This window comes from Chanodichthys erythropterus, chromosome 24, assembly GCF_024489055.1.
Source record: "Chanodichthys erythropterus isolate Z2021 chromosome 24, ASM2448905v1, whole genome shotgun sequence".
NCBI classification, from domain to species: Eukaryota; Metazoa; Chordata; class Actinopteri; order Cypriniformes; family Xenocyprididae; genus Chanodichthys; species Chanodichthys erythropterus.
In genome coordinates, this window is record NC_090244.1 from 3,382,946 (window position 1) to 3,405,150 (window position 22,205).

At 34.8% G+C, this 22,205-nt stretch overlaps 1 protein-coding gene across 1 annotated transcript; it reads right to left on the reverse strand.

Annotated features, from left to right (window-relative positions):
- Positions 1–1,324: 1,324 nt before the first annotated feature.
- hps5 (HPS5 biogenesis of lysosomal organelles complex 2 subunit 2) lies at positions 1,325–20,403 on the reverse strand. The gene is made up of 23 exons (XM_067379732.1): positions 20,266–20,403; positions 19,070–19,185; positions 17,814–17,924; positions 16,981–17,045; positions 16,701–16,893; positions 15,031–15,161; positions 14,590–14,820; positions 14,403–14,474; positions 14,160–14,248; positions 13,362–13,540; positions 13,072–13,230; positions 12,840–12,996; positions 10,090–10,201; positions 9,566–9,712; positions 9,416–9,484; positions 6,863–7,431; positions 6,624–6,744; positions 6,380–6,529; positions 6,135–6,251; positions 4,803–4,916; positions 4,620–4,726; positions 4,126–4,474; positions 1,325–2,167 (listed from the first exon to the last, which is right to left on the reverse strand). The coding sequence occupies exons 2-23, from the start codon at positions 19,172–19,174 to the stop codon at positions 2,107–2,109; spliced, it is 3,408 nt and encodes a 1,135-aa protein (XP_067235833.1). The 5' UTR covers positions 19,175–19,185; positions 20,266–20,403; the 3' UTR covers positions 1,325–2,106.
- Positions 20,404–22,205: the final 1,802 nt, after the last annotated feature.

Below are 22,205 nucleotides of genomic sequence, written 5' to 3' on the forward strand. Positions count from 1 at the left end.
ATTGTAAAGTGTTCTAAGTGGTTTCTAGAGTGTTTTGAGTAATATTTTGGAGATATTTGGAGATATCTTGGTAATATTTGAAGATATTTTGGTATATTCATAGAACAATATATTCCAATAAAGAACCTTTATGTTTAAGAGTGCAAAGTGTTCTAGGGTGTTTTGGGTGTAATATTTTTATTTTATTTTAGATATTTTGGTAATATTTTGGAGATATGTTGGTAATATTTGGAGATATATTGGTATATTCATGGAACCATATATTCCAATAAAGAACCTTTATTTGTAAGAGTGTAAAATGTTCTAGGAAGGTTCTAGGGTGTTTTGAGTGTAATATTTTGGTATTTTGGATATATTTTGGAAATATCTTGGGTGTGAGTGTTTTGAGTAATATTTTGGATATTTGGAGATATCTTGGTAATATTTGAAGATATTTTGGTATATTCATAAAACCATATATTCCAATAAAGAACCTTTATGTTTAAGAGTGTAAAGTGTTCTAGGTGGTTTCTAAAGTGTTTTGGGTGTAATATTTTTCTTTTTATTTTAGATATTTTGGATATTTGGAGATATATTGGTAATACTCAAAGATATTTTGGTATATTCATAAAACAATATATTCCAATAAAGAACCTTTATGTTTAAGAGTGCAAAGTGTTCTAGGTGGTTTCTAGGGTGTTTTGGGTATAATATTCAAGAGATATGGTTTGGCCCTTCTTCTAAGTTTGTGGGATTTTTTTGTGCCAGTTTTATGGTTCAGCAGATGAAAATGATGTATCTGATCACTTCGTAAAATAACAGCACAGCTCTCCTAATTCATGTCCGTAGCACAAATGCTGGAGGTTGTTTAATACTTTTAGTAATGGGTTTGTTGCCAATATTTCCCATAATGCCCCTTCTTTCAGCCCCATGACACTTCTGCTGGCTCGGGTACGATCAGATAGAAGACACACCTGGAAAAGAGGTCAGTGGAGCAACAGAGAAAAACAGAGAGTTCTGAAAGCCTGATAAGAGAAATTAGAAAGTGAGGAGAACAGAGTCGGAGATTTCAGATTGATGACATTAAAAGGCTGCTGTTCTCGCCGAACACGAGTTTGACGCAGCTCTCGGGACAACATTACATGTCTGATTGGACCACATGTGTCACCTACAGAGGAAACCAGTGCCAAGCTGCTGTTTTTGCAAGGCAGCATGTCCATTTACAATCCAAATCTAGTGTCACTGTGAAAACATAAACTTTAATTCATTGCTAGTAGTCTCTCCATGCATTCAAATTATATTCATTTGCATGAAGAGTCAAAGAGATACTGATTCGTGCATTAAAAGGAACACTTTATACACAATTATAAATTAACTTGACACTCTTATTTATTGTACTTTTCTTTAAGAGCAGCCTGTTAAACCAGCTAAGCCACATGGGATTACAAAAACCTTTACTTCATACATTCACATTTATTTTATAATTATCTCTGTTAAAAGAACACAGCTTTGTTAGTTTTTCTTTGTTTTATAAGGCCCATGTTTGTTCTCAAATACTTGCAGATGAAAATTACAGTAATTACAAAATTACATTAAGTACATTAAGACAATTAAATAGATAAATATAATTTAAGATACATTTATTTTCCATATTTTATATATATATATATATATATATATATATGGAAAATATATATGTAGATTGTGTATAGAATCCAGAAGCGTCCTTACATAAATGGTTGCATTCAATTCAATAGAATAATTTATGTACAGCTGGATTATTGAATGATATGTCTTTAAAAGGCCCATTGTTAATACTGTCAACACCTTATTAAATAGCTAGATAGGAAACAGGAGACGAAATACTGTTTAGACCAAGTCATGTGACACCCACCCAGCACACCATTTACGGCACAATACTGTCATAGTGCTGGTGCGAAAAAGCTACGAACTGTAATCTGTGTTTCATTGTGACTGAAATCCAAGTCAAAAGGTCCAGTGATCTGAGATCATCTGATCTAGAAACAGCCATACAGAGCTGATCCCAGAGCAGTTACTACAGAGAGCACAGTGTGTCCATACTGAGAGCAGCGCAGGGTTCTGGAGAGATCAGATGGACACGGGGTCTTAAGCGTGCTGAGACCACAGAAACCGGTCACAGCGCTCCAACATGGTCTGAATCAGTGCTCTAAAAATACAGCGAGAGAAAATGCATGAGAACAAAAACGGTTAAATGTTCAGGATGGAATACAAGCATACGGCGAAGTATATACTATACTCTGCCTACTGTTTTCAAATGACATTCCTAATGGAATACTAACGTACAGAATACTGCACAATACAGTATATATACTGCACACTGCCTACTATATTTCTAAAACAGTATGCTTGGAATGGAATACTAGTGTGCTGCTTGATATATAATATACACTGCCTGCTATTTTTCAAAAAACTTTTAGTTTGAAAAGGAATATTAGCATACTACGCAGCATATACAATGTCTACTATTTCCCTAAAACAATGTCTAAATTAAAAATAGCTTAATAAATATATATTTACATGGCATAAATAGTAAGAGTAGTATGCTAGTAAGCTATTCCGAATACAACTAACATGTTCAGAATGGAATATTAGCATACTGTCTATTATATTAAAAAAAATGACATGTTCATAATGGAATACTTCTGTTCTGATTACCATTTAAACTTCTTAATATTTTCTAAACTTAATGTCTAAATTCAAAACAGCATACTACCATACTATTCTCCGATATCAGAAATAGTCAAAGTAGGATGTAAGTATGCAATTCCATATTCAACCAATATGTTCAGTATGGAATATTAGCATACTGTGCAGTATATACTGTACACAATCTAGTATTTTTTTTTCTTTAAAAAATGTAATGTTTGAAATAAAACAGTAGCATACTGCTTGCTATATACAGTACACAGTGTACTATTTTCCAAAAACAATGTCTAAGTTCAATCAACTGTACTACTCTTAATATTTCTCCTATATCCTTATATGGCAGAAATAGTAATAGTAGTATGCTAGCATGCAATTCCAAATTCAGCCAATATGTTTGGAATGGAATTTTAGCATACTGTGCAGTATATACTGCCTATTATTTTTCAAAAATGACATGTTCATAATGGAATACTTCTGTTCTGCTTACTATTTACACTTCTTACCATTTTCCAAAATTAATATCTAAATTCGAAACAGCATACTACCATACTATTCTCCCACATGTTAATATGGCATAAATAGTAAGAGTAGGATGTTAGTATGCAATTCAGAATTCAACCAATATGTTTAGAATGCGATATTAGCATACTGTGCAGTATATACTGTACATAATCTAGTTTTTTTTTTTTAAATGTTATGTTTGAAATAAAACAGTAGCATACTGCTTACTACATACAGTACACAGCGTACTATTTTCTAAAAACAATGTCTAAATTAGATCAACCGTACTACTCTTACTATTTCTCCTATATCCTTATATGGCAGAAATAGTAATAGTAGTATGCTAGCATGCAATTCCAAATTCAGCCAATATGTTTGGAATGGAATTTTAGCATACTGAATGGAATTTTAGTATATACCGCCTATTATTTTTCAAAAATGACATATTCATAATGGAATACTACAATTCTGCTTACTATATATTATCAAAGACTATAGAATAACACAAGACGTGTCACTCGTATTGTTTTGAATGGGAGAAAGTGTAACGCGCAATATGGCGGAATAAGTCCCGCCTTCTAAATAAGAGCCAATTGGAGCTGCATGATGCCCAGGATGCCCGAGTGGCATTTCAAAGATGGCCGCCGAGTGAAATGACTTGTCTTAAAGGGACTTTGATATTATACACTAATATATTAAATATTCCGATATTAAAAAGCAACTACATCAGAAGGGTATATTAGCATACTGCTCAGTATACTATTTTCCAAAAAAAAAAAAGTTTAAATTAGAAATAGCATACTACTTGTACTATTTCTTACATATCTAATGCTAGTATGTTACTCCGAATTCAACAAACATGTTCAGAATGGAACACTAGCATACTGCACACAAATTACCATTTGTACTGCTTACTCAAAACTATATACTGAGCACTGCTGTTTTACATGCTCTCACCTCTGCCGCTTCTCAGCCATACGAAGCAGATCACAGACCAGCGTGGAGCGTGAACTGAGATCCACCTGTATCCCGTGCTCCTGGAGGGCCGTCAGGGCCTGGTCCGGCCCGAAGACTCTCACTAGACGCAGGATGACATTCTCTGGGCTGACCCGAATGCTAAAGTCATTAGAACTGTTTGATAGGTCAGAGGAACCGTCAGTCGTGCCATTACTGTTAGTGTCGTCTGAACAGGACCCGTTGGTGCTGCCGGGCAGAGTTACAGTGGGCGTCGCTTCATCGACTGAACTGATTTGCTGTGCGAGCTGGAGTAGCAAAACCCACTCATCAAAAGACTGAGGAACAATCCCTGCGGAAAGAGAAAGAGAGATATTTTAGATATGGAAAAAGAACTGATTCATGGGTCATTTATGTGTCAGACAGACTGTCTAGCCGGTTATTAGTTATACTGACAGTCTCTCTTTGTCTGTTTTGAGTGTCTGTGATTGTTTTACCATCATCCTCCTCTAGTAGTGTCATGTCGTCCAGTCTGCAGATGGCGCTGAAAGCCTCTGCCCTCCGCTGCAGCTCTCTGCACAGGTACAGGTAACCCATCCAATACCTGAGAGACAAATAACACACAGTTTATACAACTAGCCATTCTGATTGAATTCTATCCATTCTAATTCTACACTCACCCATGAGTTCTACACATCTCCAGCATCTTCTGTTTGGAGGTCAGATCAGCAGGCAGCCGGATCAGCAGGGACAGCAGACGCCCATAACCCCAGCTGAAGAAATGAGAGTGCCACCTACAGCACAGGAGACATTATAATCAGCGAAATAGCAAAATTTAAAGTAATTGATTTAAAGAAGAAAACAGGTTAACATATACAATACCATTCAAAAGTTTGGAAACATTACTATGATTACTTGATCAAATATACAGGTAATATTGTGAAATATTATTACAATTTAAAATAATGGTTTTCTATTTTAATATACTTTAAAATATTTTTTTTTTTCTGTAATGCAAATCTAAATTTTCATCAGCCATTACTCCAGTCTTTTGTGTCACAAGATCCTTCAGAAATCATTCTAATATGATGATTTGATGATTTGTTATTATCAATGTTGGAAACAGTCGTGTTGCTTAATGTTTTTTGGAACCTGTGATATTTTTGTCAGGATTCATTGATGAATAAAAGGTTAAAAAGAACAGCATTTATTCAAAATAGAAAATTTTCTAACAATATGAATCTTTAGTATCACTTTTTATCAATTTAACACATCCTTGCTGAAAAAAATAAATAAATAAATTTCTTCCAAAAAAAAGAAAGAAAAAAAATTAATGACCCCAAACTTTTGAACGATAGTGTATATTGTTACAAAAGATTTTTATTTTAAATAAATGCTGATATTTTTTAACTTTTTATTCATGAATGAATCCTGAAAAAGTATCACAGGTTATAAAATAATATAAGAAGCACAACTGTTTTCGACATTAATAATAAATCATCATATTAGAATGATTTCTGAAGGATCATGTGACACTGAAGACTGGCATAATGATGCTGAAAATTCAGCTTTTTAACACAGAAATAAATTATATTTTAAAGTATATTAAAATGGAAAACCATAATTTTAAATTGTAATAATATTTCACAATATTATTGACTTTGTTCAATAACATTAAAAATAGTAATGTTTCCAAACTTTTGACTAGTAGTGTATATATATATATATATATAAAGTATAAAGTATGTATACAATGATTTATTTAAATGTATACAATATATAAAACCAAATATATATGGGATAATATATAATATATACATACTTTATTATGTACATCCTGTATATTAAAGTATGTATGCAATGCAATATATTTAAATATGTAGAGCATATTTCCTAAAATAAAAAAATACAATAAATAAATTTTTTTTAAATAATCATTTCATTTCACAGACATGAATGAGCTTAAATGAGCTTTTTTAAGAATATAGTTGCATAAAAATTGTTTGGTGTACCTGGGCTGTCCGTCAGTGAGTGTGTCATCCCTTTGTGGGGCATCATGGGATAACGCCAGTTCCAACCAATCCTGTCGCAGAGTTTCTGGCTGGAGAAGAGAGCCCAAGAAAGACAACCTGGTAGATGACAAAATAACTTGATAGGTTATTTTATGTTCATAAACAAGAATACAATATCACGGTGTAAACATTACATTAACAATCATGATTATCACACATTGTAAAACACTGTAGCGCTGCCGTACCGCTGCTGCTCGGCTCGTGACTGGACCAGATTGTCCAGATAAGGCAGGAAGTGGCTGGGTAAAGCCATAGCCATGATGTCAGAGGGGAGGATTGTGGGATAGAACTGTGGGTAGGCACGAACGGCCACCTCCCCGTGCTTCTCATAGAGTCTGTAGAGAGAAAGCAAACATTATATTTAATATAAATGATAAATTCATGGCCCATATTGATAAAATATATAGATATTTTGCGATGTCAACTCACCTGTACAGGTGTGAGAGGAGCAGAGGTGCGTTCCAGGGCTGGAGCTCTCTCAGACTGCGCAGAGACTTCAGCAGGTCGCCCTTCTGGATCACTTCCACCACCTTACTGGCCTGAGTGAACTCTACCGCCCGCCACAGAATGTTAACAGAATTAATATTAAGGCATGACATCCTAGATGAAAAACTAATGACTGAAAAACAGAATTGCAATAAAAAGCATGTTTATTATTACAAACTTACCCAGCATGCCAGCGATGTACGCCTTCAGCACCTCGCGGCGCTCTCTGTACCTCAGCATACACATCTTCCTCACTCTCTCCTGGTCCAACAGGAAGAAGTACCTCCTCAGGAACACACACACACTTTCAACCCCTCCTCTACCGGGGCAGCCCATCTCCAGATAAAGACAGGCCAGCTGTGAGAGGTCAGCCTGGAGGTCAGGGGGCAGCGGTTTGGGGGAAAACAGCTGTATTAATTCGACATGGTTAGCAAGAGGCGGGAACGGCGCTCTGACTGGGGCGGTGGAACAAGGGATGCTCTCTCCAAGGTCCTCTTCTTCAGTGAGGGTTGCGGATTCATCCAGGTTAGTAGGCGGCGCTGTTAAGATCTCTGGCTGAACCACGACGCAACAGGACATTGATGAAACAAGCTCTTCCTCCTCCAGGGTCTTCTTCGCTTGATTTGTTATTTCTCTATGTACGGTGAGATCCTCCGGACCCAGAACCCTCTCCAGAACCGGAGCCCAGTCTTGGAGCACTTCGCTGAGACAGACGGGGTCCAGTAAAACCATGGGGTCCTGGATCTGAGAGCTACAACAGACAACATATCGACTCTAACAGCAGTTCTGTGTGCAGTAAACACTTCAGCAACCACAGTGATTGGCTAGTCATTTCATGAAGTATTCTGGAGTATGATAGGCTACAATTTATCTAAAACTATTTTAAAGAACTTGCGTAATGTTTATGGTAATTATTATAGATGCAATTCATGACTTCACATTAACTGAGAGACAATATATATACAGTACAGTCCAAAAGTTTGGAACCACTAAGATTTTTAATGTTTTTAAAAGAAGTTTTGTCTGCTCACCAAGGCTACATTTATTTAATTAAAAATACAGTAAAAACAGTAATATTGTGAAATATTATTACAACTTAAAATACAAGTTTTCTATTTGAATATATTTCACAAGGTAATTTATTCCTGTGATCAAAGCTGAATTTTCAGCATCATTACTCCAGTCTTCAGTGTCACATGATCCTTCAGAAATCATTCTAATATGCTGATCTGCTGCTCAAGAAACATTTAATGTGTACAATTGTACAAAATATTTGTGTACAATATTTTTTCAGGATTATTTGATGAGTAGAAAGTTCAAAAGAACAGCGTTTATCTGAAATCTAATCTTTTGTAACATTTTAAATGTCTTTACTGCCACTTTTGATGGTTTTAATGCATCCTTGCTGAATAAAAGTATTAATTTCTTTAATTTCTTTTCAAAAAAATAAAAATAAAAATTCTTACTGACCCCAAACTTTTGAACGGTAGTGTATAATGCTACAGAAGCTTTGTATTTCAGATAAATGCTGTTCTTTTGAACTTTCTATTCATCAAGGAATCCTGAAAAAAAAAGTACACAACTGTTTTCAACATTGAAAATAATCATAAATGTTTCTTGAGCAGCAACTCAGCATATTAGAATGATTTCTGAAGGATCATGTGACACTGAAGACTGGAGTAACGATGCTGAAAATTCAGCTTTGATCACAGGAATAAATTACTTTGTCAAATATATTTAAATAGTACACAGTTATTTTAAATTGTAATAATATTTCACAATATTACTGTTTTTTACTGTATTTTTAATTAAATAAATGTAGCCTTGGTGAGCAGACGAAACTTCTTTTAAAAACATTAAAAATCTTAGTGGTTCCAAACTTTTGGACTGTACTGATTTTATATATATATATATATATATATATATATATATATACACACACACACTGCCCTCCAAAAGTTTGGAAACGCCCAAGGAAAAGTGGGGTTTTGGACAATATTGGCATGAATCCTTTTTAATTTGTGATCATTTTGCACTGATAAGGGACAACACAAACTACGAAAACATATTTTATTAAATAAACAGTTGATACATAGAAAAAAACGTAAATTTTCGATTCATCAAAATATCCACTATTAGCAGATATCTGACCTAAACTGGGTCCTGATTGGTTCATTGTATTCTAAACTTAATTGGCAATCAATTGTTGAAGCTATTAAGGTGTGCGGACCAAAAATCTTTTACAAACCTGGGCCAAGTTTAAACCAGTAACCAGCATCACAGCTGGCAAAGGGGCATGTCTGACTTTCACATGTATATATTGCCAGGATTTATGCCGATATCGTCCAAAACCACAATTTGCCAGGGGTGTTTCCAAACTTTTGGAGGGCGATGTGTATTAATTATATATATTAAAATACACACACATTAAAAACAGTAATATTGTGAAATATTTTTACAATTAAAAATAACTTTTTTCTATGTGTATATGTAATATAATATGCTGATTTGCTGCTCATGAAACACATTTTTATTATTATCAATGTTGAAAATAGTTGTGCTGCTTCATATATTTCTGGAAACTGTGATGCATTTTTCAGGATTTTTCAGCATTTGAAAAGGAAATCATCATTGCTGATCTCATTCCATTTCTCATTAATGTATCATTCATCAGCTTATACTTTAAGTAGGATAAACATCTTCCTGCATGTATGCAGCAGTCAGAAGCAACTCACATGGCTTTCTTTGTGGCGGCCCTCAACTCCTGCAGCTCCGACTCCGAGCTGGACTGCTCAGCGGTCAGTCTTATAGAGAGAGACAATCAAAAACCACAATACAAATAATATAAATATATAAATCCAGCAATAGCAGCACTCATGACTCACTCATGCTCGCCTTCCTCTGGAAGAGGGGTCACTGTGGCCGTGACCTCTCCTTGAACGCCCTCCCTGAGGTCAGGCCGAGGCCATAGGTCTGCGTTCATCTGAAGCGTGTTGATCTTCTCGGTCGTCTTTTTCACAAAGCTAGAGACACTGACATACACACATTTACAATTACAAAACGCTACGATCATAACCAAGATCAGTGATGACAGTCCAAAACATAAGCAGCTGGATTTCAAATAAACAACACATGCATACAGAAAAAACAGAAAAGGTAACCTTGCCAATCATGAGCATCAGCGCAAAATGAGACAATGTTTCAAAGACATATGTGACAGCACGACAAAACAGGAAGTTACACTTTTAAAAATAACCTGGGTATCAGCAGCTGCATTTTAATGAGAATTTGAGCTTCCTTATGATCCAGCCAATCAGAGCAAATGTCTGGTGTGAAATTTAAGAGGAAATGAAATTACAATGAAAAAAAGGGGGATTTTATGTGGTCAGATGTCTAAATGTGTTTGTACCTGTCTCGAACAGCCTGCAGGGCGACTCGTGGAGGTTTTGAGCGGAAAGACAGAGGCAGAAACTGCAAGCCGAGGTCTGACCTGTCGCCCTCTCCACGCACAGACTGAGAGTCTTCAGGATAGCAAAAGGAGGAGTTGAAATGATAGAGGGATGAATGAAGAGAGAGAGAGAATAAAGTCAGAAGATGTGGAAAAAGCACAGAATAAAGCAGATAATAACCGATTCATCACATGATGAAGCATAGTGATCAGATAAAAGAAGAATCTAACATGTTCAAAACACCAGATAAATGATTAAACTGCTGCTTGCTGATGTTTTTAGTGTTTTTATTGCAAAATATTTGACATACAACACACTGACATATAATTACTACTATAAAACCATTTAAAAATTCACAATATTCAAAGTAATAAACCATATTTTTTGTCATGAGTGTAAACTGCAATATTTGTCCGTCGCTTGGTTTTTATTTTGGTCGATAGCGCTGCATGCAGTTAAATCAAAACTGTTATTAAAGATCACACAAGTTCTGATTGGTTATGAGTTTGAGTTTTAACATGTTCCTGGTGTTACTCTCCATGATTCATCCATGCATGCTACTCCAAATGGAAAATCAGAGTACGCTCTGGCTCTAAAATGGCTTTAGTTTTTGGCTGATGTCCCGAATCTTTTTATTTTATTTTCAGTAAACAAAATTAAGTCCCACTTTACATTTTTATTTCTTGTTGAATATCCTTTTTCACTCTGAAAAATGTCAAATGAAAAAAAAATTAGGGATGCACCAATGTGAAAATTTTGGCCGATACGATAATTCTTTATATATGAAGGCCAATAACCGATATATTGGCCGATAAATCTAGATCCAAATTTTTATCTAATTTTTGAGAGCTTGATTACAAAAACAAAAGTTTCATCAATAAAAGCCATGTCACAAGCACACAATTATAATGTTCCTATTATAATTTTATGTAGCCTATATGACAGATTTGTGCTGCACATGTTACACTTTTTGAAGTTATTTCACTCTAAAATATGTCAAATGACAAAAAATTAGGGATGTGCCAATATGAACATTTTGGCTGGTACCGATAATCATAAAATCAAGCCCCATTTTTCATTTTTATTTCTTGTTGAATATCCTTATTCACTCTGAAATATGTCAAATTACAAAAAAATCAGGGATGCACCGATATGTAAATTTTGGCCGATACCGATAATCATAAAATCAAGTCCCTCTTTACATTTTTATTTCTTGTTGAATATCCTTATTCACTCTGAAAAATGTCAAATGACAAATAATTGGGGATGCACCGATATGAACATTTTGGCCGATACCGATAATTCTTCATATATATGAAGGCCAATAACCGATATATTGGCCGATAAATCTAGATCCAAATTTTTATCTAATTTTTGAGAGCCTGATTACAAAAACAAAAGTTTCATCAATAAAAGCCATGTCACAAGCACACAATTATAATGTTCCTATTATAATTTTATGTAGCCTATATGACAGATTTGTGCTGCACGTTACACTTTTTGAAGCGATTTTACTCTGAAATGTCAAATGACAAAAAATTAGGGATGTGCCGATATGAAAACTTTGGCCGATACCAATAATCATAAAATCAAGTCCCACTTTACAATTTTATTTCTTGTTGAATATGCTTATTCACTCTGAAATATGTCAAATGACAAAAAATTAAGGATGAACCGATATGAAAATTTTGGTCGATACCGATAATTCTTTATATATGAAGGCCAATAACCAATGTATTGGCCGATAAATCTAGATCCAAATTTTTATATGATTTTTGAGAGCCTGATTCATCAATAAAAGCCATGTCACAAGCATAATATTATAATGTTCCCATTATAATTTTATGTAGCCTGTATGACAGATTTGTGCTGCACACTCTAAAATATGTCAAATGACAAAAAATTAGAGATGTGCCGATATGAAAATTTTGGCCGATACCGATAATCATAAATTTAAGTCCCACTTTACATTTGTATTTCTTGTTGAATATCCTTATTCACTCTGAAAAATGTCAAATGCCATGTCACAAGCACACAATTCTAATGTTTCCATTATAATTTTATGTAGCCTATATATAGGGATGCACCAATATGAACATTTTGGCTGATACCGATAACCGATAATTCTTTATATATGAAGGCCGATAACTGATTTATTGTCCGATAAATCTAAATCCAAATTTTTGTATAATTTTTGAGAGCCTGATTACAAAAAACATTAAAAGGCATGTTCAAGGCACACAAGTATAATGTTCTCATTATAATTTTATGTAACCTATATGACAGATTTGCTGCACATATTTTCCTTTTTGAAGTGATTTGAATCATATTTCAAGCAATTCAAAACCATCATGGTGAACAGTGCGCATCTGAAGTGTCTCAGCTCAAGGAAAAATCCATTATTTATCGGCTTTGATATATCGGCCAAATTTTCTTATTGAGCCGATAACAATAACATTTAAAATGAACATATATCGGCCGATACCGATATGGTGGCCGATAAATCGTGCATCCCTAGTAAAAATGGGTTGTTTTAAGACATGGTGTTACAGTTTCTCTATAGTTATACATGCTAAATAGTGATGTGTTGAAGAAAGTCCCTTTCTGGTCATTATTGAAATGTGAGTATCAGGACAAGGAATTCCCAGTGAGAGAGCCGAACTCTACTACTTCCCTTTTAGGTATAAAAATCGACCTCTCGCTGTCTCACCATTGTCCACCTGCTCTTCCTCAGTAAAACTGAACTCCTTCAGCCGCTCCTCCTCAAGCATCGATTGGTTGGTGAGGGAGTTGGTGTCATCATCTGATTGGCTGCCTCTTCGGCTGATGACGCGGTAGATGCCGCAGTCCAGAACGTTAAAGCTCTCCTGCGCACAACAGGAAGAGTCATTTAGCATTTCAAAAATGTGTGCCTATACATATCTGTGTGTTTTTGCACTCACATGTGAGGAAATGCTGCTCCTGCGGCTGCTGCAGGCGGAGTCCAGCGGCTCCAGTTTGCTGATCACTTCCTCCAGCTGACCAATCAGCTGCTGTTGGGAGGCGGAGTTTAGCTGAGACTTGAGCTGCTCCAGTCGATCAATCGGGAGGGACTTCCTGGCCTGAGGAGGAAATGCAAAAGAGGAATGGAGCACTAGTGTAATATTTAACGCACACTGAATCGTCTATACTACCTCTTTCTTAAAATAGTATGTAAAACAGTATAAATGTGTGCTAAATTGTTTGTGCATACCTTGGATGTAATAATGGTGTACTGAAACATGCAGCAGATGGTGGCGGCGAGCGTCCAGTTCTCCCTCTTCATCAGCCGCTCCACACAGCGCTCAGGTGACACGAGCCACAGGTGAGACAGACGTCCGTCACCATGGAGACAAAATAGCTCGTTACGGAAAACTGAAATTTCCACCACATCTATAGAAGGAGGAAGACAGATATGGATCCAAGTGCTGTAAAATTATCAAAATGGTCATACAATGTTTTTTTTAAAATGTCAAATTATTTTTTTTTATAAAAAAACCCCCCAAAAAAACATATATAAAAAATTAAATTGTAAAAGTACCAAAAAATAAATTACATTTTAAAAAAATATATTGTTACAATTTTTTTATATATATATATTAGTAAAAGATGTTAAAAAATAATACATATAAAAGAAATAAAATTGTAAAAAAATATATAACAAAAGAGGTGATACAATATATTTTTTTAAAATATATAAAATTATTTTTTTTTATAGAGTATATATACAATGTATATTGTAAAAAAATAAATAATATATATAAAAAATAAAATGTAAAATAAATGGCATTTAAAAAAATATATATAAAAAAAATTAATTAGTTTTTTTAAATATATATATATATATATATATATATATATATATATATATATATATATATATATATATATTAGTAAAAAAATATATAACAATAAGAGGTCATACAATATATATATTTTTTTTAAATATGTGAATAAGAATATTTTGGAGTGAATATACTTTTGTGCATGTGTCACTTTCATGACCTCTCACCTTTGACCTCTGTCCACAGCAGAACCTGGCCGCTGTGGGGGGTGAAGATGTAGATGGCCGAATCCGTCCAGGTGAGCAGATTTTGATCACTATAAAACACACACAATTCTCAGGTTAAACATTAACGCCAAAACCCTTTCTAACCTGAGACATTATCTTCATAGTCATAATACACACAGCAGACATGAAATACTTGTCTTTACTAAAGAGGTCATGTGTTATTATAATACAGGAAGCGGTTACCCAAACTGAAGGAGTCTTGGGAAAGCCAGAGACTGTGGATTTGTCTGTGCGGGATTGAAATGTGGCTCATTCCTGAACACAAGACGTGTAAAAATACACAACAAAAATGTAAAGAGAGAAAAAGAATGGGCCAAAATGACAAACACTAATGATGTCACAAGTAAGTGTTAAACACACAAACACACACTTGTAAGAGACGAGGGGCAGCGGTGGGCAGGCCAGCGGCTGTTTGAACTGGTGTGTGCTCAGGACGTCTCCACTGAAACTGGCCTCCCATATGCGGGAGCCGGGCCGGGCGCAGTACAGCAGTGGAGGAGGACCGCCCGTCTGACCCCGCTGACCCGCCAGACCCTGCGAGAGAAAACACGCCCCAAACTCTCCGTCTCGCTCTTTACTACCCACACGCCAGAACTTCTCCCTAAGTGAAAGAGACAGGAAGAGACATGTGTATGCATTGAAAGGGTCCTAATATGGTTTTCTCCCTCTTCAACTTTCTTGAGTGTGCATGCATTTGATCAAATTAAGAGGCCAATTCAAATTAAATGGTAAATTTGTGTATTCAAAGTCAACAAACAGTGTTTTAAACTAATTGTGGGTAAAGGGACGTGTTTCCTGCTAACACACACACCTCTCTGTGTCACACAGGTAGCAGCGGCTGAGAGACGAGACCACCAGGTGTCCGTCCGTGTACCCCAGCTGAACGACACGTGAATCCACTGTGGTGATGGTCTGAACTGGGAAGATCACAAACGCAGAGCCCTGTTTGGAAGCCACAAACAAACATGGATTCAAAAACACTTATTTCAATAAAATACACTACCGTTCAAAAGTTTGGGATCAGTAAGAACATGTAAACAAGTTTAGCTGCATTTCCACCGCAGGAACTTTCTCTGGGAACTAGGGATTTTGGGGTGTATTTCGACTGCAGGAACCAGGGTCTAAATGAAGTTCCGGGTACAAAATTCCCCCTCAGAAAGTCCCTGCTCATGAGGGAGTACTTTTTCAAAGTTCAGGAACTTTCGGGGGTGGGACTTGGGCGCTGAACATGTTGATTGGTTGAGTTCACGCAGCATTTTATTTCAACCACCATTTTTAAAAGTCTGTTGCGGTGCGTGCAGTAAGAGTTGTTTGTAGGGCTGACACTTTTCATGATTCGATTCGATTACTATTACTATTCACATGCTTTCGATTCGATTCGATTAGATTAGATTATTTTGGATGTAGTATTTCAGTTACAGTACATGGCAAAGTTTCTAGAGGAAAAATCTCTTAACTAATGCCGTAAACTACACATGTGAGTCAGTTGGTACTACTATAATAATATTGAAGGTCAAATTAACTTATTTATATACAAACACTTAAATTACACTCAATGATGTTTTTATTATAAACAAAGTTTAGAATTACATAATCATATTTCTACTCCAATTAGTTTTTTTTAAATATAAACATTTAAACTGTGGCTGTCACAACTGATTTATTCAAACATGCATTAAATATTGAAGAATAATAATGAATATGTAACGGTGCATAGCTATATTTATCAGAAAGTTGCCTTCTAGAGTTCACTTTTCTAGCTGACTGAGTTTATGGTCACTGAATATGTTTTTCTGAGGTAAATGTGACGTCACGTGACATTGAAGCTGTTTTATTGACGTCTTTCCGAGGTAGAAGCACTGATTGAGCGATTACACGAGACATGATACGGATTTCAGTAAGTTGTACTGTATATTTTAACATACCTTCAGATGTTCATGTTTATTTCACTGTAACTGGTATTAAAGCAGAGGAGAGGATGATCACATGCTTCTCTTTAAATGAGGCGCTAAAGCGATCCGTCACGCCACATTAAACAGCGCCAAAACGGTATTTATTTTTTGAATCTCATAATAAGATGGACGTCATTTGAAATCTGAGACTTTGCTTCATATCAAAAGTAACAAAAGATTATTGTGATTTATTGGATGGGAGGAGCTACATATTTTGCTCATTCATCAACTGAAAACAGACTAGACTAATCGATTCTTGGGATTTAAGAATCGATATCGGTTCGTAAAAATGAGAATCGATTAAAATCGAGAAATCAATATTTTTTACCCAGCCCCAGTTGTTTGCTATTCTAATCAACAATGTAGTTTAAAAAATGCATCCGATGGACCGACGATGAGGTTCAGGTTTTATTAAGCTTATATGTGGAAGATGAAATCCAGTGGGAACTGGAAAGTCACGCGGAGTCCTAATTTACCTCATCTTCATGGTACTTAATTCGGTGTAATGGAAACGCGGCTTTTCTTATACCTTCCCGAGTTTAGACGACCCAGCACGGACGCAGGACACTTTTCCTCCGACATCTCCAGCAAACACTCGGTGGGCCACGGTATCCCAGCACAGAGATGTTACCGTCTGTCCGCGGTGCTCCCAGGACACAGAGACGCGTTCAGGTCGGCCACGCCGCTCCAAATGCAGCTCCCACACCACCACCATACCCTGACTGGGGTCACACACAACAAAAGCATCCAGATTGGCAACCCTAAACACCAGGAGCACATATAAATGCAGACGGGGCGAACACGATTACCTTGTTGCAACAGCGATAAAGTCCTCATCATGGGGGCAGCATGAGACATGCGTGATTGAGCCTTCCTAAATAAAGATAAAGAAGATACACGGTGGTCTGCTAAATGACTAAATGTGGTGATCACTTTCATTTTATGGCAGATATTATTATTATATATCTTTTTTTAAAGGGGTGGTTGATTATGATTTCACTTTTTAACTTTAGTTGGTGTGTAATGCTCTGGAAAGGGGGTGGGAGCAGCAGCTCATTTGCATTTAAAGGGACACACAAAAACTGCGTGTTTTTGCTCAAACCCAAATAGGGGCAGATTTGACAAGCTATAATAAATGATCTGTGGGGGATTTTTGATGCTGAAACTTTACAGACACATTCTGGAGACACCAGAGACTGATATTACATCTTGTGAAAGGGGCACAATAGGTCCCCTTTAAGAGAGAGCTTCTCTATGTCATGTATAAAAGCAATCAGCAGCACTACATTCTGTCCCTATTTTCACACTTCCTGCTTTCTCGCTACTTAGCAACCTTGAAAAACACTTTCCGTGGGTCGAAGCAGAGGATGATGTGCTCTGAGCCATGACGTAAGTGAAAGATGATACCAATATAGTCCACAATAAATCGTGCATCACTACTCCGTATGACTGTGTGATCAATAACTACTTCACAGTGCCAATAAAATACAGGAAGAAGCAAACACGTCATGAAATACTATTGCAGACTGCACACACACACACATGCAAATACACTCATATCTAATTGATAACACTGGACAATAGTTTTTCAACACTGTTGACCACTAACTGTGTTAAAGGGGAACTGGTGAAATGTGTTTACTTTGTGCGTAAGGATGAGTTTCTGCTTCCAGCCGTCTCTCTGAATGAGGTGAAGCCCTCCGGCAGACGTGCCCAAAGCCAGCCACTTCCTGGACACAGAGAGACATGTGCACTGCGGGACACACAGACAGAGAAAGAAAGATATATATGTTTAAACACTGTGGTATCAAATGTTCAGACATGTTCTAATTTGTTACACTGTTAATTTAAGTTTAAGTTATGTTATAATATTTGATAGTGTTATAATATTTAATTAATCACATCCAAAATAAAACTTTGTTTACATAATATGTGTGCACTGTGTATATTTATTTATATATAATAAATACATACACGTGTGTATATATTAAATAAATTATATATAAATTATATATTAAATAAATTATATATAAATTATATATTAAATAAATATATATATTATATATATATATATATATATCTCATTTATTTACACACACAAGTATACACGTAAATATTTCTTAAATGTATATATGTGTGTGTATTTATAATATTTTAAATATAGACAGTACACACACATAATGTAAACACAAACTTTTAGACACGGTTAATCGCGATTAATCATTTGACAATTTATCTCATAATTACATCTTTATGTCATAATTTCATATTTTTTTGTCATAATTGAGATTTCAACTTATGTCATAATCATGATTTTTATCTCAGTCTTGAGTTGGTTTTGATTAATTTGAATGATTTTGACTTTGTCTTAGAATTATGACTTTTGATAATGATCCATATTTTGGAAAAATCCATTAAAAAAATTATATATAATTATATATATATATATATATATATATATATATATATATATATATATATATATATATATATATATATATATTTGCTATTTTTCAGGATTTTTTGCTTCACTATCACATTTGATCAATTTAATTAGTTTTTGCTGAATAAAAGTATTAATTTCTTTATTTAATTACATTTTAATTTAATTTAATACTGTAATGTCACAATGCAAACCAATTTAATTGTAATGTTCTTAATGAAAAACAATATATATTTTTTTTCCTTTTGGTTTTGGGGTGACCCGAACATGTTTTGTTTGATTCATCACTCTAGAACAGAATCTGAAAGACGTTTAATGAAGCTCCCTCAAAAGTAAACAACACAAACTGGAATTCAGGTCAGTTTGGATAACGGTTGCCATAAAAGCTGTCGCAATAAAATCTGTTACTCTTTCACAATAGTTGTGGTAGTTCAGTAGGTAAGCGTGTGGGTTACTTTGATCCGTCCTGAGTCCAGTCGCAGGGCGGAAAGGAGGGGGTCCAGACAGTCAAACTCTGCCAGGACATGAGTGCAGAACTCCACAGGAACCACAGGAATCATCCTGCACCGGCCTGAGACGAAACAACAAAAACATTGGCTTTTTTAGTGGGAATCATTAATGAATGCACCATGTTCGACTAACTAGACTTTTTTTGGCATCATAGGTGCTTTCCAAACTGCGACTTTGGGCAAATTATGCATTCATGACATGTTTGAACAAGCAACCAATCACAAAAACATATGCAAACTGTGACCAGGTACACAGGTGATTCAAGTGCAGCATTTTTGACCATCATAACCGCATTCTGAGTCTGATGATGCCCAAAAATGAGGCCTCAGTAGGCAGCACAGTGAGCTCACTAGGTTTTGAGACACAGCCCTCCTCAGTGTCATATGATTCCAGTGAAATCCAATTGAAAAAGCATGACTACCAGGCATCTTTCCTCCTTTAGTGACTTTCCAAACAAAAATAGTTCCATTGAGGGACAATATATTCAACATAAAACATATTACTGGGGCTATATAATATAAAGAAATGCCTAAACTAACCAAATATACGACGAAAAAATTATTTCTCATTAATATAATCTATTTTGGGAACTTATTTGTTTTTCACACATCTGACAGTCAGCAGAAAAGACAAAACGCTTACTATCTCAAACGTATACACACATTTTACCACTTCCGTGTCGTTTTAAACACCTATTTACAAAAGTTAAGTTTAAAACACTTTATAAAGGTGAAGTTTTAAGTTATAAATCAAAAACTGACGCGTTAGCCGATTAGCATGACGTTCAATCACGAGATCGGAGTTTAAAACTCGCCAAAACTGTATAAAACATCGAATAAACTTATTTTTGTTTAAGTTTTTGATCATGTTGTGTCTTTAAAAAACAGTTTAATTAAGATCAAAGTTGATCCTGGCATGGAAATTTAGGTACTTTCACAATCAACGTTTTAGTTTCTATTTCTCCTCTTGATTTTTTCCTTAAATCCTTCGTTATATAATTTAAACGCTTGAATCCATATAAAATACATTTTAAACGTTATTATTTATGTTATTAATAAATAAATTAAACTTATTTGAGTCGGTAAATGTCACCTCAAGCATTTCAATAAAGTATTTAACACGAATCAACATAGTTTTTTACCTCCTCCTGAGCTCCAGACGCATTTAAATCTGCGAAACCTCCAGAAATGTAGTAAAAATGAATCATTTAGTCCGTAAAGTGAAGATTATGTGTGTGTTTGTGCCTCTGTAATTCCTGCAGTGTGTTTGACAGCTGACTGAAAACTGACCGGCGCTACTTCTCCATAGCGCTCCACTCACTGTGACGCGCAGTGATTTACACTCGCGCGGGGATCTATTTCTGGCGCCTAAATACTTGGGGAAGTTTACTTACTCAAATAAAAACTAAATCAATCTTCTAATCATGCATAAAACACGCAAGTATTATTTAAACATATGTCTTTTTCAAAACAAACGATTTTCACAGACGCGTAGGTGTTCCAGCAGTAATTTGGCGTGCACTGGTCCATTAAAAGCTCTGGTTGGTATTGATTGATATTTGAGACGCTCAGGAGAATAAAGCCTGTTCCATCAGCAAGCAAAAATAGCCAACACTCGACCCTCAAACATATTACGACCTTGTAGTTAATGTGTTTACACTCCATATTCAGATATAGATACATTAATTTTATTATATAATGACAGCCATCACCAAATGCAAGTGCAGAATGACTAAACTGAACTGTATGGTTGATCTTGAGAAGTTAATATAACCTATATTGATTATGCATACAGTCTGAGACCAACACAAAGGAGTTAAAGGATTAGTTCACTTTCAAATTTAAAATTTCCTGATAATTTACTCACCCCCATGTCATTCAAGATGTTCATGTCTTTCTTTCATCAGTCGAAACAAAGGTTTTTGATGAAAACATTCCAGGATTTTTCTCCATATAGTGGACTTCAATGGACTCCAAACGGCTGAAGGTCAAAATTACAGTTTCAGTGCAGCTTCAAAGAGCTTTAAACGATCCCAGATGAGGAATAAGAGTCTAATCTAGAGAAATCATAGGTCATTTTCTAAAAAAAATTTAAAATTGTCTATGTTTTAATCATAAATGCTCATCTTGAACTAGCTCTCTTCTTCTTCTTCTTCTTCTCTATCTGAATTCCAGCAGTGTAGACACTGCTAAGTGTATTACTGCCCTCCACAGGTTAAAGTTTGAACTAATTGTTATATACTTGCACTAGCATATTGAATATGACAATTTAGTTCAAACTTTGACCTGTGGAGGGCAGTAATACACTTAGCAGCGTCTACACTGCTGGAATTCAAATAAAGAAGCAGCTAGTTCAAGAGGAGCGTGAACTAACATTTGAACTATGGTTAAAATGTTTTTTTTTCTTTAATTATATATATATATTTACTGTAACTACTCAGACACAATTTCTTTTATTATAAATTATAATTTTATATATATATATATATATATATATATATATATATATATATACACAATATTTTTATTATACTATTATTTTTTTTTGTAATGAATAAATAATACATCTAACAGTGCAGTAAGTGGAAATAATAAATTAAATTATAAGAAATTAAAAAATAAATATCATAAAAACAAAATTTCTCAGACATATTTATTCATTATAAAAAAATCTAAATATATCCAAATGCAAAACCTAATAAAAGTAACTAATACATCTAACTGTACAGTGAGTGAAGATAATATATTAAATTATAAAAAAAAAAATACTAATAATAATTATATATATGTATATATAAAATAAAAAAAATACTTTAAATGAAAAAAAATAGTAAAAAAAAAAACAAACTTTTTTTCTTAGACAATTGCTTTTATATATGGTTAAAACATAAAAATGATTTTTTTTTCGTAAATGACCGATCATTTCACTAGAAAAGACTTATATTCCTCATCTGGGATCATTTAAAGCTCTTTGAAGCTGCACTGAAACTGTAATTTTGACCTTCAACCGTCTGGGCTCCATTAAAGTCCACTATAAGGAGAAAAATCCTGGAATGTTTTCATCAAAAACCTTCATTTCTTT